A 27163-nucleotide genomic window follows, 5' to 3' on the forward strand; every position below is an offset into this window, starting at 1 on the left:
TCAGGGTGACGATTGCCAGCATATTGTTGAAGGTTTTGTGGTATCTGAAATCCCCCACACAACAATGGAATGGGGGCCTGGGCCAGGTGTCTCAGGTGAACAGAAGGAGGAACAAAATGAACCATGAACTTCTTCAACTGGTTTTCAAAGATGAGGATAGACAGGCGGGTCAGAAAAGTTGGGTCGTGGTAAAGAAGAGGGTTCAGTGGTAATGTCATTGGACGAGTAATCCTGAGGCCCAGGCTAACGTTCTGGAGGCAGGAGTTCAAATCCCCACAACGGTTGGTGGAATTTATATTTAGTTAATTCCATATGAAATTGAAAAATGCTCCCAGTAACCGTGAACATGAAGCTATAATTGGTTATCATATTTGCTTCAGCAATGTCCTTATGGGAAAGAATGGCAGATTTCCTTCCTTACTTGATCTGGCCTACATGTGACTCCAGATGCACAGCAATGTGATCGACCCTTAACAGCCTTCTGAAATGGCATACCAAGCCATGGAGTTCAACAGTAATTAGGGATGGGTCACAAATGCTTTACCAGCGACACCCACATACTGTGAAAGAATAAAAATACACCCTGTTGGCTGACCCTGCCAACTTGGTCTTCTGTACAGGTCATGGTTTACATTCAGTTTCACCTCCAGTCTCTAATTGAGCCTGGGAGAATATTCTACCAGGGTAAACCTGAATTGCATTGCTCTGCTTCCCAGTGCGCTGTGCCACAATGCCACCCACTGGATTACACATTATAATGAATGACGTGAAGGAGTGAAAGTGATTCACACCTGGATTCATTCCAAGTTGTGCAAAAAAAAAAGGTCAAACTCATTACAATAATGTGTAATGTGTTACGGTTTTCAAAATTCACTTGGTTACGTGCTCAAAGATTTAACTATTTAGATATTAATCACGTGGTAATCGACCTATCCTGACTCCAAATCCAAAAGATATAAACAAGTCATGTGGTTCAGCAACAGACAGCCTGGTCACTACCCTGGATGTCGCAGCATTTTAGGAGGACCCCATGCTATGACTGAGGGGCAGTAGCTGCCAGATGGGCCAATGAGCAAGTTGCCTGTGTCAATCCTTGCAAGAACTGCGTGGTGTCACATTTGGTGTTATATTCAAGGTTCAGTAAATAAATTTGTCCTGGGATTTCAGTTATGGCCTCTCCCTAAGTGAAAATTGATTTGAAACTTCAACAAAGTGCACAAGTGCTCGACAGCCCAAGTAGAAATGCTGGGATCCAACGCTGCAGTTATTGCTTGCTGCAACAACAAATTTGAGTTTGTAACACAAAGGAAACCTCAAGCCTTGTACAAATTGTGAATCAAATTCATGTAGCTGTTTTTATATTATTAACGCAAGCATTAACAGTGCAACAAGTTGGTAAACTAGATTTCACAACACTGCCAACTATGATAACCAATCAGTACTGACTGCCCTTAATTTCTTGATCAAGAATTGCAGAGGTATCAATGAGAAAATGAAAAGCAAGGATCATTCTAATCTTTTAACATGGTGACTCTGTTCTGCATTTACCAAATGATCGAGGTATGGGAATGGGGATATGGTAGCATAGTAGTTAAATTACTGGACTAATAATCCAGAGGACTGGATTAGTGATCCAGAGATACGAGTTCAAATCCAATCCCCTCCCACCCCTGGCAGCTTTGGAGCTTAAATTTAATTAACTAATAAATCAGGGGGCAGCACGGGACAGTGGTTAGCACTGTTGTCTATGGCGCTGAGGACCCGGGTTCGATCTCAGCTCCGGGTCATTGTCCTTGTCGGGTATGCACATTTTCCCTGTGTCTGCGTGGGTCCCACCTCCACAACCCAAAGACGTGCAGGGTTGGATTGGATTGGAATTGTTTATTGTCACGTGTACCGAGGTACAGTGAAAAGTATTTTTCTGCGAGCAGCTCGACAGATCATTAAGTACATGGGAAGAAAAGGGAAGAAAAGAAAATACATAATAGGGCAACACAACATATACAATGTAACTACATGCGAACATAAGAACTAGGAGCAGGAGTAGGCCATCTGGCCCCTCGAGCCTGCTCCACCATTCAATGAGATCATGGCTGATCTTTTGTGGACTCAGCTCCACTTTCCGGCCTGAACACCATAACCCTTAATTCCTTTATTCTTCAAAAAACCATCTATCTTTATCTTAAAAACATTTAATGAAGGAGCCTCTACTGCTTCACTGGGCAAGGAATTCCATAGATTCACAACCCTTTGGGTAAAGAAGTTTCTCCTAAACTCAGTCCTAAATCTTCCCCTTATTTTGAGGCTATGTCCCCTAGTTCTGCTTTCACCCGCCAGTGGAAACAATCTGCCCGCATCTATCCTATCTATTCCCTTCATAATTTTATATGTTTCTATAAGATCCCCCTCATCCTTCTAAATTCCAACGAGTACAGTCCCAGTCTACTCAACCTCTCCTTGTAATCCAACCCTTTCAGCTCTGGGATTAACCTAGTGAATCTCCTCTGCACACCCACCAGCGCCAGTACGTCCTTTTTCAAGTAAGGAGACCAAAACTGAACACAATACTCCAGGTGTGGCCTCACTAACACCTTATACAATTGCAGCATAACCTCCCTAGTCTTAAACTCCATCCCTATAGCAATGAAGGACAAAATTCCATTTGCCTTCTTAATCACCTGTTGCACCTGTAAACCAACTTTTTGTGACTCATGCACTAGCACACCCAGGTCTCTCTGCACAGCAGCATGTTTTAATATTTTATCATTTAAATAATAATCCCTTTTGCTGTTATTCCTACCAAAATGGATAACCTCACATTTGTCAAAATTGTATTCCATCTGCCAGACCCTAGCCCATTCACTTAGCCTATCCAAATCCCTCTGCAGACTTCCAGTATCCTCTGCACTTTTTGCTTTACCACTTATCTTAGTGTCGTCTGCAAACTTGGACACATTGCCCTTGGTCCCCAACTCCAAATCATCTATGTAAATTGTGAACAATTGTGGGCCCAACACTGATCCCTGAGGGACACCACTAGCTACAGATTGCCAACCAGAGAAACACCTATTAATCCCCACTCTTTGCTTTCTATTAATTAACCAATCCTCTATCCATGCTACTACTTTCCCCTTAATGCCATGCATCTTTATCTTATGCAGTAACCTTTTGTGTGGCACCTTGTCAAAGGCTTTCTGGAAATCCAGATATACCACATCCATTGGCTCCCCGTTATCTACCGCACCTGGTAATGTCCTCAATAAATTCCACTAAATTAGTTAGGCACGACCTGCCCTTTATGAACCCATGCTGCGTCTGCCCAATGGGACAATTTCCATCCAAATGCCTCGCTATTTCTTCTTTGATGATAGATTCCAGCATCTTCCCTACTACCGAAGTTAAGCTAACTGGCCTATAATTACCCGCTTTCTGCCTACCTCCTTTTTTAAACAGTGGTGTCACGTTTGCTAATTTCCAATCCGCCGGGACCACCCCAGACTCTAGTGAATTTTGGTAAATTATCGCTCGTGCATTTGCAATTTCCCTAGCCATCTCTTTTAGCACTCTGGGATGCATTCCATCAGGGCCAGGAGACTTGTCTACCTTTAGCCCCCATTAGCTTGCCCATCACTACCTCCTTAGTGATAACAATCTTCTCAAGGTCCTCACCTGTCATAGCCTCATTTCCGTCAGTCACTGGCATGTTATTTGTGTCTTCCACTGTGAAGACCGACCCAAAAAAACCTGTTCAGTTCCTCAGCCATTTCCTCATCTCCCATTATTAAATCTCCCTTCTCATCCGCTGAAGGACCAATATTTACCTTAGCCACTCTTTTTTTGTTTTATATATTTGTAGAAATAAGCACTGGCATCGGATGAAGCCTACAGGGTGTAGTGTTAATGAGGTCTGTCCATAAGAGGGTCATTTAGGAGTCTGGTGACAGTGGGGAAGAAACTGTTTTTGAGTCTGTTTGAGTGTTCTCAGACTTCTGCATCTCCTGCCCGATGGAAGAAGTTGTAAGAGTGAGTAAGCCGGGTGGGAGGAGTCTTTGATTATGCTGCCCGCTTTCCCCAGGCAGCGGGGGTGTAGATGGAGTCAATGGATGGGAGGCAGGTTTGTGTGATGGACTGGTCGGTGTTCACGACTCTCTGAAGTTTCTTGCGGTCCTGGGCCGGGCAGTTGCCATACCAGGCTGTGATGCAGCCTGATAGGATGCTTTCTATGGTGCATCTGCAAAAGTTGGTAAGGTTTATGTGGACATGCCGAATTTCCTTAGTTTCCTGAGGAAGTATAGGCGCTGTTGTGCTTTCTTGGTGGACCACGACAGATTTTTGGAGTTGTGCACCCCTAGGAATTTGAAACTGCTAACCATCTCCACCTCGGCCCCGTTGATGCTGACAGGGATGTGTACAGTACTTTGCTTCCTGAAGTCAATGACCAGCTCTTTAGTTTTGCTGGCATTGAGGGAGAGATTGTTGTCGCTACACCACTCCACTAGGTTCTCTATCTCCCGCCTGTATTCTGACTCATCGTTATTCGAGATCCAGCCCACTATGGTCGTATCGTCAGCAAATTTGTAGATGGAGTTGGAACCAAGTTTTGCCACGCAGTCGTGCGTGTACAGGGAGTAGAGTAGGGGGCTAGGTACGCAGCCTTGCGGGGCACCGGTGTTGAGGACTATTGTGGAGGAGGTGTTGTTCATTCATACTGATTGTGATCTGATCGTCAGAAAATTGAGGATCCAGTTGCAGAGTGGGGAGCCAAGTCCTAGGTTTTAGAGCTTTGATAGGAGCTTGGCTGGGATTATGGTGTTGAAGGTGGAGTTGTAGTCAATAAATAGGAGTCTGATGTAGGAGTCCTTGTTTTCGAGATGCTCTAGGGATGAGTGTCGGGCCAGGGAAATGGCGTCTGATGTGGACTGGTTGCAACGGTATGCAAATTGCAGTGATCAAGGCACTCTGGGAGTATGGAGGTGATGCGCTTCATGATCAACCTCTCAAAGCACTTCAGTACGACTGAAGTCAGGGCCACCAGACGGTAGTCATTGAGGCACATTGCCTGGTTCTTCTTTGGTACCGGTATGATGGTGGTCTTCTTGAACCACCATGGTGGGGACCTCAGAGTGGAGTAGGGTCAGACTAAAGATGTCCGCGAATATCTCTGCCAGCTGGTCCACGCAGGCTCCGAGTGCACGACCAGGGATCCCGTCCGGGCCCGTCGCCTTCCGAGGGTTCACTTTCAGTAAGGCCGATCTGACTTCGGAAGCTGTGATGGTGGGTATGGGTGAATTATGGGCTGCTGGGGCACTCTCCAGCGGATTGTTGGTTACCTGCTCGAACCGGGCATAGAATGCATTGAGTTCATCGGGGAGCTGCTGCCAGAGATACTGTTCGGCTTCGCTTTGTAGCCCGTTTTGTTGCTTAGTCCTTGCCACAACCGCCGAGAGTCTGTCTGTGACTCTAGCTTGGTTTGATATTCTCTCTTGGCATTATGGATGGCTTTGCGGAGGTCATACCTGGATTTCTTGTATAGGTCAGGGTCGTCTGCCTTGAACGCCTCAGAACTGCCCTTCAGTAGGGAGTCAATCTTGCGATTGAGCCATGGGGCGACATTCTCCGACCCCCCACCGGGTCGGAGAATCGCCGGGGGCTGGCGTGAATCCCGCCCCCCGCCGGTTGCCGAAGTCCGGCACTGGAGATTCGGCGGGGGCGGGAATTGCGCCGCGCCGGTTGGCGGGCCCCCCCGCTCGATTCTCCGACCCAGATGAGCCGAAGTCCTGCTGATAAATTGCCTGTCCCGCCGGCGTAAATTGAACCACCTACCTTACCGGCGGGACAAGGCGGTGCGGGCGGGAGGGCTCCGGGGTCCTGGGGGGGGGGGGGGGGGGGGGGGGGGGGCGGGGCGATCTGGCCCCGGGGGGTGCCCCCACGGTGGCCTGGCCCGCGACCGGGGCCCACCGATCCGCGGGCAGGCCTGTGCCGTGGGGGCACTCTTTCCCTTCCGCCTCCGCCACGGTCTCCACCATGGCGGAGGCGGAAGAGACGCCCTCCACTGCGCATGCGTGGGAAACTGTCAGCGGCCGCTGACGCTCCCGCGCATGCGCCGCCCCGAGATGTCATTTCCGCGCCAGCTGGCGGGGCACCAAAGGCCTTTTCCGCCAGCTGGCGGGGCGGAAATTCCTCCGGCGTCGGCCTAGCCCCTCAATGTTGGGGCTCGGCCACCAAAGATGCGGAGCATTCCGCACCTTTGGGGCGGCGCGATGCCCGTATGATTTGCGCCGTTTTGGGCGCCAGTCGGCGGACATCGCGCCGTTTCCGGAGAATTCCGCCCATGGTTTCCGGTTGGGGAACGCACGTACTGCTTTCTTTGGCACGCAGTCGTCCACACATTTGCTGATGAAGTCTGTGACGGTGGTGGCATACTTATTTAAGTTGGTCGCTGAGTTCTTTTTTAAAAAAAAAAATATCTTTATTCAAATTTTCAACAGGTTTTCAACAAACCTCCCCCTCCCACAGAAAAAACAGACAAGAACATAAGAACACAACCCGCAAGAATTATACACAGAATTTCCCCAAACTACCATAACCCCCCCATATAATAAAAACACAAATAGGGAAACACCCCACCCTAACCCAAACATCACCCCAAAAGAAAAACCTCCTCCCTCCCCCTCCCCCCAGGGTTGCTGCTGCTGCTGACCTCTTCCTAAAGCTCCGTGAGAAAGTCTAGGAACTGTTGCCACCGCCTTAAGAACCCTTGCACAGATCCTCGCAAGGCAAACTTTATCCTGTCCAGCTTAATGAACCCTGCCATGTCATTGATCCAGGCTTCCATGCTAGGGGGCTTCACATCTTTCCATAGTAGCAAAATCCTCTGCCGGGCTACTAGGGACGCAAAGGCCAGAATACCGGCCTCTTTCGCCTCATGCACTCCTGGCTCGTCCGATACCTCAAATAATGCCAATCCCCAGCTTGGCTTGACCCGGGCGTCCACTACCTTGGACATAGTCCTCGCAAAGCCCCTCCAAAATCCATCCAGCGCCGGGCACGTCCAGAACATATGGGTGTGATTTGCTGGGCTCCCCGAGCACCTCCCACATCTGTTCTCAACTCCAAAGAACCTACTCAACCTCACCCCTGTCATATGCACACTGTGAACAACTTTAAACTGTATCAGGCTGAGCCTGGCGCAAGAGGAGGAAGAATTAACCCTACTCAGGACATCAGCCCACAGACTCACATCTATTTCCTCCCCGAACTCCTCCTCCCATTTGCCCTTTAGCTCCTCCACCGAGGTCTCCTCCTCTTCTTGCAGCTCCTGGTAAATCGCCGAGACCATGCCTTCGCCAACCCATACCCCCGAGGTCACCCTGTCCTGAATCCCCTGTGCTGGAAGCAGCGGGAATTCCCTCACATGCCGCCTCACGAACGCCCTCACTTGCATGTACCAGAGGTAGCCCAAATTTCTCCTCCAGCACCCCTAGTCTCGCAAACGTCCCATCAATGAACAGGTCCCCTATTCTTTTAATCCCTGCCTGATGCCAGCTCAGAAACCCCCCATCCATCCTTCCCGGGACGAACCGATGGTTCTCTCGAATCGGGGACCAAACCGAGGCCCCCACCTCACCCCTATGGCACCTCCACTGCCCCCAAATCTTCAGAGTCACCGCCACCACCGGACTCATGGTGTACCTTGTCGGTGGGAGCGGTAACGGTGCCGTCACCAGCGCCCTCAGACTCATGCCCACACAGGACGCCATCTCTAGCCTCTTCCACGCCGCCCCCTCCCCTTCCATTACCCACTTACGGATCATCGCCACATTGGCTGCCCAGGAGTAGCCACATAGATTTGGCAACGCCAGCCCTCCTCTGTCCCTGCTACGCTCTAGGAAAACCCTTTTTACCCTCGGGGTCTTATTCGCCCAAACGAATCCCATGATGCTCCTGCTTACCCGTTTAAAAAAGGCCTTAGGGATCAGAATGGGAAGGCACTGAAATACAAAGAGAAACCTCGGAAGGACCATCATTTTAACCGACTGCTCCCTACCCACCAGTGAGAGTGGCAACAAATCCCATCTTTTAAAATCCTCCACCATCTGCTCCACCAACCGCGTCAAATTGAGCTTGTGCAGGGCCCCCCAACTCCTAGCTGCCTGGATCCCCAGTTACCGAAAGCTCCTTCCCGCCCTCTTCAGCGGAAGCTCTTCTATCTCCCTTCCCTAGTCTCCTGGGTGCACCACAAAAAGCTCACCCTTCCGCATGTTAAGTATATACCCCAAAAGGTCCCCAAACTCCCTAAGGATCCGCATGACCTCCGCCATCCCCTCCACTGGGTCCGCAACATACAATAACAGGTCATCGGCATACAGCGACACCTGGTGTTCCTCTCTCCCCCCCCCCCCCCCCCCCCCCCCCCATCCCACCCCCAGAACCAATCCCCTCCAGGTCCTGGACTCCCTCAATGCCATGGCCAGCGGCTCAATTGCCAGTGCAAACAACAAGGGGGACAGGGGACACCCCTGCCTCGTCCCCTGGTACAGCCGAAAGTACTCCGACCTCCGCCGGTTCGTAGCCACACTTGCCACCGGGGCTTCATATAGTAGCCTAACCCAACTGATGAACCCCTCCCCGAACCCAAACCTTCGCTGCACCTCCCAAAGATACTCCCACTCCACCCTATCAAAGGCCTTCTCCGCGTCCATAGCCGCCACTACCTCCGCTTCCCCCTCCATCGAAGGCATCATAATTACATTAAGGAGCCTCCGCACATTGGTGTTCAGCTGCCTACCCTTCACAAATCCCGCCTGGTCCTCATGAATCACCCCCGGGACACAGTCCTTAATTCTCGCGGTCAGAACCTTCGCGTCGACATTGAGGAGCGAGATCGGCATGTACGATCCACATTGTAATGGGTCCTTGCCCCTCTTCAAGATCAAAGAGATCAGCGCCCTGGACGTTGTCGGGGGCAAGGTCCCCCCCTCCCTCGAAAGTCCATTGAAAGTCCTCACTAGCAGCGGGCCCTGCAAGTCCTCGTACTTCCTATAAAATTCCTCCGGGAACCCATCCGGCCCCGGGGCCTTCCCCGCCTGCATGCTCCCTAGTCCCTTAGCCAGCTCCTCCAGCCCAATCGGTGCCCCCAGCCCAACCACCTGCTCCTCCTCCACCCTCGGGAACCTCAGCCGATCTAGAAATTGGCGCATCCACCCCCTCCCCTGTCGGGGGCTCCGACCTGTACAGCTCCTCATAGAAGTCCCTGAATGCCTTGTTTATTCCCACCGCACTCCGCACTGTGTTCCCCCCTTTATCCCTAACTCCACCAATCTCCCTCGCTGCCTCCCTCTTCCGAAGCTGATGTGCCAGCATCCGACTTGCCTTCTCCCCGTACTCATACTCCACCCCCTGCGCTTTCCTCCACTGCACCTCTGCTTTCCCAGTAGTCAGCAAGTCGAATTCCGTCTGGAGGTTCCGTCGCTCCCCAAGTAGTCCCTCCTCGGGGGCCTCTGCATAGCTCCTGTGGTTGCTGAGTTCTTAAATATGGATCAGTCCACTGTCTCTAAGCAGTCACGTAAGAGCTCTTCTGTCTCCTCGGACCAGCACTGCACACCTTCTTAGCTGGATTCTCCCGCTTGAGTTTCTTCTTGTATGCCGGGAGAAGGAGCACCGTCTTATGGTTTGATTTCCCAAAGTGCGGTCGGGGGATGGAACAGTAGTTGCCCTTGATTTTTGAGTAGCAGTGGTCAAGAGTGTTGTCGCCCCTGGTGGGACAGGAGATGTGCTGGTGGAATTTTGGCAGTGCATTCTTGAAGTTGGCCTTGTTGAAGTCTCCAGCCACAATGAACAAGGCCTCCGGGTGTTCTGTTTCGTAGTTGTTTATTACTGTGTATAGTTCGTCCAGCGCCTTCCTCACTACTGCCTGGGGTGGGATGTAGACCGCTGTGATAATGGCTGAAGTGAACTCACGTGGAAGATAATATGGGCGGCACTTCACGGTCAGGTATTCCAGGTCTGGGAAGCAGTAGGTCGCCAGAGTTGCCACATCCAAGCACCAGGAGGAGTTGATGAGGAGGCAAACCCCTCCACCCTTCGCTTTGCCTGATGATGCCATGCGGTCCGCCCGGTGAATTGAGAAGCCTTCAGGTTGTATGGCACAGTCCGGTGAGGCAGGGGTGAGCCATGTCTCTGTGAAACAGAGCACACAGCAGTCTCTTACTTCCTTCTGAGAGGTAAGTCTGTCGTTAAGTTCATCCAACTTGTTTTCGATTGCTTGGACGTTTGCCAGGAGTATGCTGGGGAGAGGGTAGGTGAATTGGCCACGCTAAGTTGCCCCTTAATTGGATAACTTTTTTTAAAAAACTAAATAAATCAGGAATTTTAAAAATCACATGTTGGCGCCATTCTGTTTTATAATGCCTCTGTGAAACCTTGGAACTTTATCTCATTAAAGGTGCTATAAAAATAGATGTTGCTGTAGTAATGGTGGCCACAGGAAACTACTGGATTGTCATCATGTGTATCATTCATGTCCTTTAGGGAAGGAAATCTGCTTTCCTTACCTGCTATGGCCTATATGTGACTCCAGACCCCCAGCAATGTGGTTGACGCTTAGCCGCCCTCTGAAATGGCCTAGCAAGCCACTCAGTGGTATTCAAGGTGGCAGCAAGGGCAATTAGGCATAGGTAATAATTGCTGGCCTTGCCTGCAATGGCCACATAGCAATGAATAAATAAAAAGATATGGTGCTCAAGTGTAAAAAATTATGTCCTCATGCTGCCTACCTGTATTGGGCTGGCACGGTAGCACAGTGGTTAGCACTGTTGCTTCACAGTGCCAGGGTCCAGGGTTCGATTCGGCTTGGGTCACTGTCTGTGCGGAGTCTGCACGTTCTCCCCGTGTCTGCGTGGGTTTCCTCCGGGTGCTCCGGTTTCCTCCCACAAGTCCCGAAAGATGTGCTGTTAGGTGAATCGGACATTCTGAATTCTCCCTCCGTGTACCCGAACAGGTGCTGGAGTGTGGCAACTGGGGATTTTCACAGTAACTTCATTGCAGTATTAATGTAAGCCTACTTGTGACACTAAGAAAGATTATTATTTAACATAAGGGGATGGTATTAGTCAATGCATTCCCAAACTCGTGAAATTGCAGTACTAATGTCCCTGTTGTACAGCACACTAAAAATCAAGAATGATCTGTTAACTAAAACCTAGAACTGCATGCATGACAAACCAGAAACAAGTTGCTTATTGTTGCTGTTTGCTCAGTTGGCTCAGAAATTGATTCCAGAATATCTACAAGCTGGCTTTAGTTTCAAATTGCTTTCCTAGGGCTGCTCTGTGGTACATCATAACCATCATATACGTCAGTGTGACACAGCCAGAAGCACACGGTGGTGGAGGTTGAGACATTGAATATATTCAAGGCTGAGATTTTTATAACCTATTGGAGTCGAGAGCAATGGCGAACAGGCGGGAAAGTGGAATTGATGCCAAGGTCAGATCCCCACCGTTAACTTTCACTGATGGCTTTTTTCAGCTCTCTCCTCATTGATTTGCAACTTCTAAATTCCAATTCACCCAGAACTCCACTGCCTAAATTCTATTCCACACAAAGTCCATCACCTCACTGTAACCCAGTGTTTTCCAAACTTTTCCCCCCCGGAACCCACTTTGCCAACTGGCCGACCTTTGGGACTCTACATGATCCGAGTCTAGATCATCTCTCTCGCACGTGTCCTCATTTCATCACAACAGAGCTACCACCACCACCTTTTCCATCCCTCCTGTCCTTCCAAAAGGTCAAGTATCCCTGAATATTAAGTTTCCAGTTTCGATCTCCTTGTAACCATATCTCCATAATGGCTATGAGATCATATCCATTCACCTCGATTTGCACCGTCAGTTCGTCTACCTTATTCCGAATGCTTTGTGTATAAGATACAAGCCTTTAGGCTCATCTTTTTGTCATTTTTAATCGACCTATCTTTCTTTGTGCCGTGGGCCTTTTTGCCTCTCGGCCTTGATCACCTGATCTACCTTTTTTTCCATTTTATTGCTCTTTCTTTTATTATTGTCCTTCTTTCTCTTCCGCTTGTTACCCTGCTTAGGTTCCCATCCCCCTGCCATACTAGTTTAAAGGATGGTGGAAATATTGAACTCTCTGCCACAAACAACTGTTAAAGCTGGGGTTTAGTCGGGCAGCATGGTGGCACAAGTGGTTAGCATGGTTGCCTCACGGCGCCGAGGTGCCAGGTTCGATCCCGGCTCTGGGTCACTTTTCGTGTGGAGTTTTCATATTCTCCCGTGTCTGCGTCGGTTTCATCCCACAATCCAAAAGATGTGCAGGGTAGGTGGATTGGCGACGATAAATTTCCCCTTAATTGGAAAAATATGAATTGGATACTCGAAATTTATATTTAAAAAAAGCTGGGGGTTAACAGGAAATTTCCAAACTGAAACGGATAGCTTAAGGATTATAAACAAAAGATAGGGTAGATAGGGTTAAAATACAGACCAGTCATGATCTCATTAAATGGCAGAACAGACATGAGGAAGAATAGTTTACTTCTGTTCCAACATTCCAGTCTTCCTAATCCTGGACTGAACAGGGTTTCAAATTATATTGTTTTATCATCTTTACTGTCACAAGTAGGCTTACATTAACACTGCAGTGAAGTTACTGTGAAAATCCCCTAGTCGCGCATTCCAGCGCCTGTTCGGGTACACGGAGGGAGAATTTGGAATGTCCAATTCACCTAACAAGCACGTCTTTCGGGACTTGCGGGAGGAAACCGGCGCACCCGGAGGAAACCCACACAGACACAGGGAGAACGTGCAGACTCCGCACAAGCCAGGAATCGATCCTGGGACCATGGTGCTGTGAAGCAACAGTGCTAACCACTGTGCTACTGTGCACCCAGTCTGTACGTTGCCTGCAAAGTTAATTCCTTCACCCCCTCTGCATAAAGAAAAACTAAATCTGGAGGAAATGGAAACGAGGTGTTCACCCTTTTGTTGAGACCATTATTCTCTCACTATTGACAATCTCTTGTCCTGAACTAGAATTCCACACACAACACAGCTCCCAGTAAATGCTGTAGAGAATTAAAGTATCCTATCCAAACTGCAATTCTCAGATAAATATCAGCCAGTGCTTGGGGTAATAAACGCACTGCTCCTGTCTTCAGCACATTGCCATGGGATCACTTACAACATAACAAGAGGGTGGACGGTTTTAACGTCCGCTTTTGAAGGACAACACCTCCAACAGTGCAGCACTCACTCAGTACTGTGCTGGAGTGTCAGCATTCCTTATTGCACACACTTTCGCAGTGGGATTTGAAGGCACACCTTGTGTTTCAAAGGCTAGAGCGACCAATCAGCCCCAGTGAAAGTGTTTAAGAAATCGTCCCATCCACAGCTACATGACTGGGGGATTAGGTGGTTATCGTTTAGCAGCTCACATGACAGCTGGAGCCACAGGGCGTCACTACCAGATTTATGTATGGATTCAAACCCCAAATGTTCCATATGGGGACAAATGGAAGCAAGTTCCTGCACTATTCTCTAGTCTTCGTACAATAGTTGCTACATTATTGCTTTTCTCTGCAGTGAGCTATTCCCAGAATTCAAGGTCGTCTCCATTGAGAATTTGGAAGCAGGATCAGGCAGCATTTCAAGATCTGTTCCCTGTCTTCGCTAGCCCCCATCTGCAAAACCCACCTTTTTTTGCCGGCGGGCTTGGGCTCGCCGTTTAAGTAATGGGATAGGAAGTGTTGGAGACCTTTTCATATAGGGGAGGTTTGCTAGTTTTAAGTTGGCGGAGAAAGTCCAATTGTTTGGTTCCAGTCATTTCCGGTATTTCCAGATTTACGATTTTTTGCGCAAGGTTTTCCCCTCCTTTCTCTTGGCACCACCCGCTTCTCCTTTGCAGAATTTTGTCTCTGGCCGGGTCTGATGGGGTGACTATTTTGGGCACATCTGGCGGAGTCAGCTCCGTTGAGTCAGGTGAGGATGAAATTGGAGGGAGAGTTGGGTCCCATTCTGCACGATGAGGTGTGGAGTGAGGCCCTTCGCATGGTCAACTCCACTTCATGTGCTCAGCTAAGTCTGATCCAATTCAAGGTGATGCACAGGGTGCTTCAGAGTAAAGTGAGGGTGAGTGGAGTCCTCTCTGGGGCCGAGGATGTGTGTGAGCACTGCTCTTGAGGGCCGGCTAACCAAACACATGTTCTGGGCTTGTCCCAAGTTGATGAGCTTCTCGGCCTCTTTCTTTAAACCAATGTCGGCGATACTCAATGTCGACTTGGATCCATGTCTGCTGGTGGCCATATTTGGGGTGTCAGAGTCGCTGGTGCTCCAGACACAGGCGAAGACGGATGTCCTTGCCTTCACCTCATGATTGTCTAGAGATGGGTTCTGCTTGGGTGGAGGTCTCCTATCTGCCGAATGCCTCGGCTTGGTACGGTGACCTCATATCTTTTCTATATTTGCAGAAGGTCAATCCAATCGAGAGTTGGCGGAAAGGTTCTCCCTAAGATGGCAGCCATTCATTTCCTTTTTTAAGACGCTAGTCATAGTCAGCTGTTAGGGGTTTGGTTTAGATTTCTGGGGGTTAAAAGTTAATACGTGTGTTTGTTTGTCTCTTTTTTCTATTGTGTATTTTTGGCTAATGATGTTTAATATGAATTTTTAAAATTTGTTTTGAAAAAAGTCTCAGTAATTATGACCATGAAGCTATCGTCGGCAGTTGTAAAAACACTTCTGGCTCACTTCCCTTTCGAGAACAAAATTGGTCATCCTTTGTTGATGCAGCCTACATGCGACTCCAGATGAAAACTCTTAACTGCCCATTGAATGAGCAAGCCATTCAGTTCAAGGGTAATTCGGGATGGGCAGGAAATGCTGGCCTTGCCAGTAACACCCACATCCCATTAAAGAATAAAAGAAAGACCCTTCAAAAGAAACTGAGTCAACCCATCGCTAGGAGAAAATCATTCTTACCTTGAGCATGGTAAATCAGGATACAAGTGGAAACTAATGTACTCCACAAGGGGGTTGGTTTCAAACAAATGCAGACAATTACTTGCACAGCCAAGTAGCAGATCCCACATACAATCATTCTGACTCCAGTCATCTCGATCTCCAGTTTTTATTGTTGTCATTCTCCTTCATAGGGGCAGCACGGTGGCGCAGTAGTTAACACTGCTGCCTCACGGAGCCGATGACCCGGGTTTAATCCCAGCCCTGGGTCACTGTCCATGTGGAGTTTGCACATTCTCCCCGTGTTTGCGTGGGTCCCACCCCCACAACCCAAACATGTGCAGGGTAGGTGGTTTGGCCACGCTACATTGCCCCTTAATTGGCAAAAAATAATTGGGTACTCTTAAAAAAAAAAAAAAATGTTTTTTTTTTTAAGTCATTCTCTTTCATTCTGCTCATCAGGCAATCAGCCTGCTTCAGTATTTGTTCTTTTTTATACAGATATCTGTATCAACCGCACACGTGAAAAGACATACCCAGCACTTGAGTAAATCTGCCCTGCTGATTACCTTAAATCCAACTGGAGTAGCTACACTAATCCACTAATTCCATACAGGGATTATAGCACTGGTTTTCAGCATTATTGTAGCATAGAATAATTGTACAGCAAACCCAGAATTTAAATACTCCTAGCCTTAAACAAGACTGTGGTGGAACTAATTGCACAGTAAAATATGCATATCTGAATAATCTTAATTCTGGATTTACTTTGTCAACCTTTCCAATTATAGAATGGAGTGTCAACATTGAACAGAACTGCCCATGCAAAGTCACACTGCAATTTCACCTTTGCCCAGAGGAAACACTGCAACACCACCACTGGTAGGTTTTCACAGGTCTGTCCAATTTTTCAAGAACATAGAACATAGAACAGTACATCACAGAACAGGCCCTTCGGCCCTCGATGTTGTGCCGAGCATTGTCCGAAACCAAGATCAAGCTATACCACTCCCTGTCATTCTGGTGTGCTCCATGTGCCTATCCAATAACCGAGCAGGGGAACACCTCCGAAGGAGATTTTTCAAAGATCCTACAACACCAGCAACAAATGGAAAGAAACACACCTTCTTCCCCCCACACAAGCTTGTCCAGCAGCTTTGTCATGTTAACTTGCACCAAGTTAAGGAGGGCCAAACTCCCCACTCCCACAAAGGTGTGATCATGATTTCTGATCCAGCTGGTGACATTTCACTAATTAACTTTATTTTACACCCCTTTAGCATAAACTGAGCATAATCTTAAAAAAAAAAACATTTAGAGTACCCAATTCATTTTTTCCAATTAAGGGGCAATTTAGCATGTTCAATCCACCTATGTTGCACATCTTTGGGTTGTGGGGGTGAAACCCACGCAGACACGGGGAGAATGTGCAAACTCCACACCGACAGTGACCCAGAGCTGGGATCGAACCTGGGACCTCGGCGCCGTGAGACTGCAGTGCTACCACTGCACCACCGTGCTTCCTTAACTGAGCATAATCCTAGTGCAGCCAAGAGATGCAAATTTGAAAGAAAGCAAGGTTTGTTAATGGCAAAATATGGCTTGGCACAATTAGTGAATTGTTCTCCGACAGTACATTAAGACAATGTTCAAACAGAATGTGTGAAACCTCAAGACAAAAAAAAACAGACAGCAAACAACAAGCTCTGCATTGTGCTCCAAACAGAATTGATGAATAATCTGGCACACGAAGATGCCATGTGTTGCTATAACTTCATTGGATATCAATCATTGTTTTATATTCACAAATGCTACTGATGGTACAGTATCTGTACAAGTGACAGTAAATCAAAATAGCTCACACAGTTGCTGGGAGCAGCAGATATCAAAACAAGATTTCTGTAATGCCCCGAAATATTGCTCCAATATTTAAACCAAATACCAGAGCAGCATGCTTCGAAAGGCAGATAACAACTGAGGTGCTCCATACCAATAATGAAATGTTTTCTTCCCCTAGTTTGCACTTACTTTAAAACTAATGTTGAAGAATTTCTTGCCTTTAATTTTTCCCAACAAACTTACTTCCAGAGTAAAGCGTTCCCTTTTAAACGCCACATCTGATCCTTTGTTTCTAGACTTCTTGCATGTATGTGAAGAAATGCTTTTCTGGGTTAATTTTTAAACTGCCATGAACTTTGAGATGATGTCCCATTGTCCCAGGTCCTCCTCTGCAGAAGGAAGCAGTATTTCATATTGAACCCTTTATTATTGCAACCATCTCAATTAAATTGAACTCCGTCATCTCCAGGGAGTGTTGACCCAAATGTAGCTCGTCTCAAATCATAGCCAAGTTTCTTTATTCCGAGTACCATCTTTATACATGCATAACTATATCTTATTATGTAGATGTGTCACATCCATTAATCGTCTTCTTATCACTCTACTATAAAGCCATACTGACATTAATTAGCTGACACTCTTCCAACTGCTCACATTATTAATTCCAGCATTTTTCCCACTATTCCACAATCTTGGATCTTGTTCTCACTTATTGCCGGCTCTTGCACACTATACAGTTAAGGTAGCAGGCTGGTTTAGCACAGTGGGCTAAATCGCTAGCTTGTAATCCAGAACAAGGCCAGCAGCGCAGGTTCAATTCCTGTACCAGCCTCCCCGAACAGGTGCCGGAATGTGCGACTAGGGGATTTTCACAGTAACTTCATTGAAGCTTACTCGTGACAATAAGCGATTATTATTATTAGCTAGATAGCAATCGGGAGCTGGGCTAATGGCTGAAGGTCTTGAATCTAATTGCAGAAACGCAACAGCTACACTGACAAGGATAACAAAAAATGGGACCCTCCTGGCTGCAGGGTTGAGGAGCACAAAGTTTGGAGGAGAACAAAGTTGGAGGAGCACAATGTTTGGTCCAGTTATCTGCCAGGTCACAGGATTGCGAGGGTGGGGGGTTGCGGAGGTGGAGGGGCGGTGATAGGAAAGAGAGGAAATGGTGACTGATCTTTGCTAAATAGGTTTTGATAAACAAACCTGTATTATTCTCTTCATTACGCTGGCATTCTTTACAGAGTAATAAGTACAGACCATTGAACCAAGGATCTAAATTATTTAGCGTTATCGAGAGAGAACAATCCATTCTAATCAAAATATTTTTGGACGCAATGTAAAAATGCACCTGCAGTTTTGTTTAAGAAAGTGCTTACACTGGGCACAAAATGTACTGCGCTGAAAACAGGACAGGAAGGCTTGGAATGTCATCATTCATCACTTGAACACACAAAAGCGGCATTGTCAATTCAATTTTCTGTTTTACTATCTGAACCTCATCTTTAGGAGAACCTGAAAGTAACAAACTTTGGTTGCTAGAGCAACTGAATTAATTTTCCTAACTTCAAGCACAGTTCATTTGAATATTGGATATGCCTGGTTCCCAGGTGCTTTCAATATTTTATTTGGAATGACTATATGTCATGATGGAATCATCACATGGGAGAGAGAGAGAGAGAGAACTGTTCAAACAATATAAAACCTATCAATGGCAAAAGAAAGTAAAGTATTATTTTTCTCAGCATTCTTCCCTCAGTCTTTCCCCTGCCGTCCATTTCCCCTTTTCCCCCTCAAGTTACTGATTCATGCTGAGGCACAGCTTTGCAGGTAGTGTTGTCTCAGCTTGGTTGACATTCTTCACATGTCAATCTTGACAGTAAAATGTCAGAAAGCGATTTCATTGTGGGGGTGGACATTGTAACTTAGCTTGACTCTGCCACAAGCAGAAATTCCAGCAAATTTACAGAATGGCAAACAGAACCAAGAACACAGGCAGATTTTTCTCCGACTGCCCCTGGGAATACGGAGGTCAACTTCAATATTCCAATGACCAACCCAGTTAACTGGCGTTGTCACTATCCTGGACCTGGTTGTGTGAATCAGTAACATAACCATGTTTTTTCAAAAATAAATTCAGAGTACCCAATTCTTTTATTTTAACTAATTAAGGGGCAATTTAACGTGGCCAATTGGTTCTACACATCTTTTTGGGTTGTGGTGGTAAGACCCAGTGTGATCCTGCACGCTTCGCGTTGAGGATCACAAGTCTTTGATCTGTATTCGGGTTTCAACCTTGTGGCGGTATCGAAAGATACCTGGGGCGTCATTCTCCGCCGGCGGGAGTCTCCGTTTTGCTGGCGCCCGGGGGTTTCCCGACGGCGTGGGGCTGCCCCACAATGGGACACCCCATTGACTGGCCGGTGTAACGGAGCATCCCGCCAGCGGGTCGGGGCAGAAATGTGGCGGGGCGGGATGGAGAATTTCGCTCCTGGTGACTCTAAAGCAAACGTAATTAGAATTAAGAAAGGCGACCATATTGACTGCCATATTTAGAAACAACCAAAGAGAGCAACACCATGCAGACACGGGACGAATGTACAAACTCCACATAGACAGTGACTGGAGCCGGGATCAAACCTGGGTCCTCGGTGCCCTGAGACAGCATTGCTAACCACTGCGCCACCGTGCTGCCCAGTAACATACCATGTTGTACATTAACTCAAGTCATTCGGGTGCACTAATTAACAGTAACTGCTGCAACCTCCAATAAAAGCACCCAAGCTCCGTTGTACAAATTACAGGTGGCATCAGAACCTTGCATTTTAATGCGTCTTCATTGAAAACATTCACGCAAATATATGCATCAATGTGCAGTGACTGAGTGATCCAGCAAGCTAAGCGTAGTACCTTTTCACTTCAACATGGAGCTATTAATAGTAATTGTCCCAGGTTACCACTTCATACTCTGATGTTTGACATTACCCTCCTGTAATTATCCTTTCAGTATCCTCCCAGCTGTTAAATGCAATGTCATTTGAAGAATTATCTCAAACCACCAGCAGTGCTTAAAAAAAACCACTTGTCCTTTGGTACCAGAAACAGCTGAATCCACTCAATTGTCAGCTATTCCAAATTACTTACAACCCCACTCACATGAACACATCAGCAATAAGTTCCAGTTTTTGAACATCTTGAAGATAGGAAAATATCCTAAGGTGAAAACAGATGATGAACCAAAGTCGACAGATTGGAGCAGTGACCTAAACAGAAACCACACATGCTTTTGGCAACAAAAATGAGATGTGGAGAATATATGCAAGTGTCATTATTGTATTAAAACACACTGTTGACACATTTAGCACGTATTTCTGCCATTGACCTGCCAGTTGAAGTTTCCAACATGTCACACTTTCTATTCTTTCCCATACACTGGCTAGTTATTTATCCCTAACTACAGGTACAGTTGGATTGGTAATAATTTGATATCCTTGAGTCTTGTTACTGTGATTAGATTTTGGGCACAGTAGCCACAAAAAAACTTGATCTTTACCACACAGAAAAAAAATGTATCCTAGGCAAAATGGACACCAACGGCATCAATGTACCGGTTGCTGTATGCCAGGAAATACTGAATTTACAGATAAAGCAAGCGAGTCTCTCCATTAGTAAAGGGTCAAAAGGATACAACATGCTTCCAAGGAACTACACAATGTTTATTCTGTAAGGCAGGCAATAGTCTGGGAACCTGTTAATTCCAACAATGACCCAGTTAAAGTTCACTCTGGGAGACAGTGGTAGGTCAGCGTTAACAGATTAGTAATCCAGGGGCTTAGACTGATAATCGAGAGATTGAGAGCTCAAATCATACCGTGAATCTGAATTCAGTTTAAAAATTGTGAAATTAAAGTTGGGACCAGTGAAAGTAACTGTGAAGCTGTCAGGTTGTTTTAAAGGCCCAACTGGTTTGCTAATATTATTTACAGAAGGAAACCTGTTCTTTTTTAAAAAAATGTTTTTATTGGCCTTTTTCAATTTTAGAGAATTATACTTTTTTTAAAAACAAACAATTTTAATGAGGTATTTTTTGGTATTACAAACAACAACAGTATAAGAACAATAAACATAGTGCAAACACTGACACCTGTCCCTCCAAGACCCGCCTATTTAACCCCCTATTCTACACTACCCTAGCCCCCCCCTCCTGACAATTAATTCTCCGCAAAGAATTTGATGAATGGTTGCCACCTCTGGGCGAACCCTAACACTGACCCTCTCAAGGCGAACTTAATCTTCTCCAGGCCAAGAAAGCTCGCCATGTCGGTTAACCAGGCATCCGACTTCGGGGGCTTTGAGTCCCTCCAAGCCAATAATATCCGTCTCCGGGCTACCAAGGAGGCAAAGGCCAGAACATCTGCCTCTTTCTCCTCCTGGACTCCCGGATCTTCCGACACCCCAAAAATCGCCACCTCTGGACTCATTGCCACCCTTGTTTTCAATACTCTGGACATAATGTCCGCAAACCCATGCCAATATCCCCTAAGTTTTGGACACGCCCAGAATATGTGGACATGGTTTGCTGGTCCTCCCGCACATTTTACACACCTGTCCTCCACCCCCAAAGAATCTACTCATCCGGGCCACTGTCATATGGGCCCGGTGTACCACCTTGAATTGGATCAAGCTGAGCCTTGCGCATGTAGCGGTCGTGTTGACTCTGCTCAACGCGTCCGCCCATAAGCCGTCCTCCATTTCTTCCCCAAGCTCCTCCTCCCACTTACGCTTCAGCTCCTCTGTCTGCATCTCCTCCACCCCCATTAGTTCTTTGTAGATGTCGGAGACCCTCCCCTCCCATCCCCTAGACACTACCCTCTCCTGGACCCCCCTTAGTGGCAGGAGTGGGAAGGATGATACCTGCCTGCGCAGAAAGTCCTGCACCTGTAAATATCTGAAGTCGTTCCCTCTTGCCAACCCAAACTTTTCCTCCAGCGCCCTCAAGCTAGGGAAGCTCCCTTCCAGGAACAGGTCCACCATCCTCTCAATTCCCGCCTTTCGCCATACTCAAAATCCCCCATCCAGGCTCCCTGGGGCAAACCGGTGGTTGTCACATATTGGGGACCAAACCGATGCTTCCTCTGCTTCAACGTACCTCCTCCACTGACCCCAGATCCTCAAGGCCGCCACCACCACGGGACTGGTGGAATATCTCACCGGCAGGAACGGCAGAGGTGCCGTTAACAACGCCCTCAAGCTGGTGCCCCTACATGAAGCTGCCTCCATCCGCTTCCAAACCGCCCCCGCCCCCACCACCCACTTCCTTATCATAGCAATATTGGCCGCCCAGTAGTAATGACTCAGTTTGGCAGGGCAACCCCCCGACTGCTGAGCTCTGTTCCTCTTTTCTGCGGCTTTTCTTGTTGACCTTGTGGGTTTGGGGGAATCCTGCTGTTCTTGACCTGCTTGGTTTAAATGTGGTTCCAATGTGATTGACTCGTAACTACCCTCCGAAGTGAAGGTGACCCAGCAATTTACTGAGTGGTACCAAACTGCTGCTCATGGCAACTTGGGAGGGGCAATGTAAAACATCCGAGCCGACATCACCCACATCCTGAGAACGAGCTTAAAACATTCAACTACCCAGGAGCCATTTCACAACGTTCCTCAGATGTGTTCCCTTCAATGCTCGTATATTAAGAGGTGCAATTTGATATTTTTTGAGAAAATAATGGAAGTAAATTTGAAATTAACAATTACTTCAAACGTTATTTTAAAAGTATAGGATATTTCACCCCACTCACCAATCAGTGCACATATTACCAATTCATCCCCACTCTTGGCAGGAAGGATAATAATCAGCATTCACTTCTTCACACTCTCAATATTCCAATTAAACCATTCTACGGAGATCCAATAAGTGATACCAATGCCCCAGGCTGCAATGTCCCATGGAATAATGAGCTAATTCCACAAACAAACACATCTACTGTTTCACCAAGTGCAAACAGCAGTTTATTCTTCTTCTTATAGCAGCGTTTCACTCACACATGCGGGCAGCACGGTAGCATAGTGGATAGCACAATTGCTTCACAGCTCCAGGGTCCTAGGTTCGATTCCGGCTTGGGTCACTGTGCGGAGTCTGCACATCCTCCCCGTGTCTGCGTGGGTTTCCTCCCACAGTCCAAAGATGTGCAGGTTAGGTGGATTGGCCATGCTAAATTGCCCTTAGTGTCCAAAATTGCCCATAGTGTTGGGTGGGGATACTGGGTTATGGGGATAGGGTGGCAATGTGGACCTTGGGTAGGGTGCTCTTTCCAAGAGCCGGTGCAGACCCGATGGGCCGAATGGCCTCTTACTGCACTGTAAATTCTATGAAATCACTAGTGTAGAATTCAGGACAACAGAGTTTCCTCTTCCGTCCATCAATGGCATATATTTGCATAGCACCTTTAACATAACACATCCCAATGTGCTTCATATGGACATCATGAAACCAAGTATGTAACTGAGCCATAGGAGATATTAGTCAGATGACCAAAAGCTTGGCCAAGGAGGCAGGTTTTAAGAAGGGTCTTAAAGGACAACGGTGAGGTAGAGAGAGAATTTCAGTGCTTGGGGCAGCTGAAGGCAGGGCTACCAAAGGCGGGCTGATTAAAATCAGGGGATGCTCAAAAGGCCAGAAGTAGATGAGCGCACATAGCTGAGGGTTTTGAGGATGGGATGTTACAGAGATAAATATGAGTGAGGCCACTGGGTTTTGAAAACAAGGATGAGAATTTTAAAATCAGTATGTTGCCTGACCAGAAGCCAATTGGTCAATGAGGCCTCTTTTAAAAAAGCATTCAGGAGTGGAACCTGTATACACACTTACCGCTCCGTATTCTAAATGAACATAATTTGATGCTTTAAAATGCTCTTTAAAAGGGCATTTTTAAAATTAATTTAGAGTACCCAATTATTTTTTTCTCCCAATTATGGGGCAATTTGGCATGGCCAATCTGCCTTCCCTGCACATCTTTGGGTTGTGGGGGTGAGACCCACGTAGACACGGGGAGAATGTGCAAACTCCACACGGACAGTGACCCGGGGCTGGGATCGAACTGAGGTCCTCGGTGCCATGAAGCAGCAGTGCTAACCATTGCGCCATCATGTCACCCTAAATGCTCTTTAAAATCTACCTCTTTGCCCGAGCTTCAGGCCAACTCTCCTCTCTATTGTGGCTGGATGTCAGGGTGATAGATCTCATGGTGTCCTGACTAAGGTAAGGAACGGGAAAGCAGGTTGTCCCCGCTGTTCCTGGCCCATAAAGTGTCACAATATTTAGGTTCTCTGCAAGGGTCGTGTAGATTGTATTATAATTCTGTAGTACCCAGCTCTGGCCATTAGAAGCCCTCAGTAGGCTAAGTATGTAGTAAAGCAGCCTCTTGCTAAAATTGTAGGACTCGTTTTGCCACATGCGTCGTGCAATATTAATACTACATCAAGACCTGGAGCTGACAAATAAATACTGAATTTTAATGTCAAAACCTCATCTCTACAATTACCCAGGCTTTGCACGGTGTTGAACAATCTTGTACTTACCCTGATCAATCGGGTGCTGTGGTAGCTGGCTGAGCTGGCTGTTCACTACGCCTGCATAGGTTCGTAGAAATGCTTCTTCACTTGGAGTGAGCTGTTAAAATAAAGATCCCCGTTTTATTTTCCAAAGCTGGTTAGCAGCACTGCGGCATGGAAGAGCCATTTAAATATTATTTTCTAAACCTATCCAGTCGGTAGAACAAAATGGAAGGGGACTTTAAGAGATGGGACATGCTCCCGCTATCACTGGCGGGGTGGGTACAGACCGTGAAAATGACGGTCCTCCCCAGATTTCTGTTTGTCTTTCAGTGCCTCCCCATCTTCATCCTCAAGGCCTTTTTCAAGCGGGTGAATAAGATTATTTTGGGCTTTGTGTGGGTGAGTAAAACCCCGCGAGTGAAGAAAGTGTTGCTGGAGCGCAGTCGGGGGGAGGGTGGGTTTGCGCTGCCGAACTTCTGCAATTACTACTGGGCGGCTAATACAGTCATGATCAGGAAGTGGGTAGTGGGGGAGGGGTTGGTGTGGGAGCGGATGGAAGCGGCGTCATGTAAAGACACCAGTCTGGAACCATTAGTAACGGCACCTCTGCCGTTCTCGTCGGCCCGATACTCCACAGGTCCGGTGGTAGTGGCGGCTCTGAGGGCAGTGGAGGAGATATAAGAGAGTGGAGGGAGCATCGATTTGGACCCCGATTTATAACAACCACAGGTTTGTACCGGGTAGGCTAGATGGCGGGTTCCGGAGTTGGCAGAGGGCAGGAATTAGAAGGATGGGGGATCTATTTATAGATGGGAGCTTTCCCAGCTTGAAAGCTTTGGAGGATAAATTTAAATTGCCAGCAGGGAATGGTTTTAGGTATTTGCAGGTGCGCGACTTCCTGAGAAAACAGGTGCCGGCCTTTCCGCTGCTGCCGCCACGGGGCATACAGGATAGAGTAGTTTCCAGTACCTGGGTGGGAGAGGGGAAGTTATCGGATATTTACCAGGAGCTTTAGGAGGCGGAGGAAACTCCGGTGGAGGAGCTTAAGGGCAAGTGGGAGGACGAGCTCGGAGGAGAGATAGAGACGGGTCTATGGGCGGATGCCCTAAGCAGGGTTGATACCTCCTCATCATGCGCCAGGCTTAGCCTGATACAATTTAAGGTAGTCCACCGGGCACACATGACAATGGCTAGGATGAGCAAGTTTTTCGGGATAGAGGATAGAGGATAAAGGAAGCCCAGCAAATCATGTCCACATGTTTTGGGCATGCCCGAAGCTTAGAGGGTTTTGGCAGGGTTTTACTAAGGCAATGTCCACGGTGCTAAAAACACGGGTGGTACCGAGTCCAGAGGTAGCGATCTTTGGAGTGTCGGAAGATCCGGGAGTTCAGGGGGCAAAAGAGGCTGACGTCCTGGCCCTTGCCTCCCTGGTAGCCTGGAGACGGATCTTATTAATGTGGAGGGACTCGAAGCCCCCGAGTGTAGAGACCTGGGTTAGTGACATGGCTGGGTTCCTCAAATACCTTAATAAAATATTAAATATTATTTTCTGAAACAGTTACGTTTAAGCTCTTTGATGAGGTTCTGCATCGACATAACAATGACAGAAGTGAGCCACAGGAATGGTTTAATTAATCTACACGAAACCAACAAATCACACCAGCGTAGTTTGCACCATTCTCTTTAGCTGAAAGGATAGCATGTCAAACTGAGGAGAGTTTGGAGTCAAAATACAGAGAGGATATTGAAGAGACAGTCTGTCTCACCCAGCAGTCAGTATAATTTATTTAGCCAGAATGCAGTCCAGGCTGCAGCAAGAAACACAAAATAAAAAATTTTATGAAAATAAATTCTCGATTCCCCACCTCTGGTCATGCGTCAGTTCTTTTTCTTGGGTAGCAGATCTCCAGCACTTTACGTAAGTGGCTTGACAAACTGAAGCCATCATTAGGGAGACCAAGATCTATTGTTCAAGTGCCAGCATTTTCCAATGGTCTGGGGCTACCTGCCCCATGTTGCTAGAAACTGGAGCTTCTGTTGCAAAATCAGCTCCTGAGGCTGTGAATGTGGTTCAGTGTAGGGACTTTTGGAGTTTGTTGCAGAGAATGGCACCATGCCAAATCACTTGCCCAAGCCATCATAACCAAACCCATCCCTGTCATTCAGACACAATTTGGGCATTGGCTACTGAACACGAGGAGGTAAGAGAACTTTCAATGGTTAACTCCGTATAGCTCCTCCCTGATCCCTGCCACTTTCCTAATTGAGAATGTGGAGGCCGATTTCAGTCTTGTTCCACTTATAAATTGGACTTGCTGACAAATTCTGGAGACTGCTCCAGGTACTTTCCTGCTCTCTGTGGCTCAGTTTCACATCTCGCAAGTGGTTTAATCAGTGAGCCATCACGGGAGGTGCTTTATTTCAAACATCAGCAGCTGGTAGATATACTAAATCTTTACTGCTGCACTGCCCCAGGCTAATACTTTGAGGTGCTCCACCCACTTTCTACCCTCAGATGTTCCACTCTATGCTTCCAGTTTGAACAGGAGCAGGGTAATTCTGGGTTTACTTCACACTCGAAAGGAAAGTGAAAAATTTGCAAATCCTGTTAATTGGTTTATCCCATTTGCGTAATAAACTAATTCTACATGTCTTTACAAAGGTCCACTAGAGAAGATTGCCAGATAATCGTATTCAAGGCACAAAAGAGTCTCGATAAACAAACATTAGCGGGACCAAAACCGCTCGACCCTTCTGATACTTCCGCAAGCATGCAACACACGGATCTGTAA

The 27163-nt window shown here is 47.2% G+C and overlaps 1 protein-coding gene across 4 annotated transcripts in view; it reads right to left on the minus strand.

Annotated features, from left to right (window-relative positions):
* ctnnbip1 (catenin, beta interacting protein 1) overlaps positions 1–27163 on the minus strand; it is a 140199-nt gene that overhangs the window by 44970 nt on the left and 68066 nt on the right. For all 4 annotated transcript variants that reach the window (XM_072477905.1, XM_072477903.1, XM_072477902.1 and 1 more), the window contains one exon: positions 24396–24486. In XM_072477905.1, the coding sequence (XP_072334006.1) occupies positions 24396–24486 (91 nt within the window). The remainder of the gene's footprint in view (positions 1–24395; positions 24487–27163) is intronic.

Source organism: Scyliorhinus torazame, chromosome 16 (genome assembly GCF_047496885.1).
Source record: "Scyliorhinus torazame isolate Kashiwa2021f chromosome 16, sScyTor2.1, whole genome shotgun sequence".
In the NCBI taxonomy this organism is placed as follows: domain Eukaryota; kingdom Metazoa; phylum Chordata; class Chondrichthyes; order Carcharhiniformes; family Scyliorhinidae; genus Scyliorhinus; species Scyliorhinus torazame.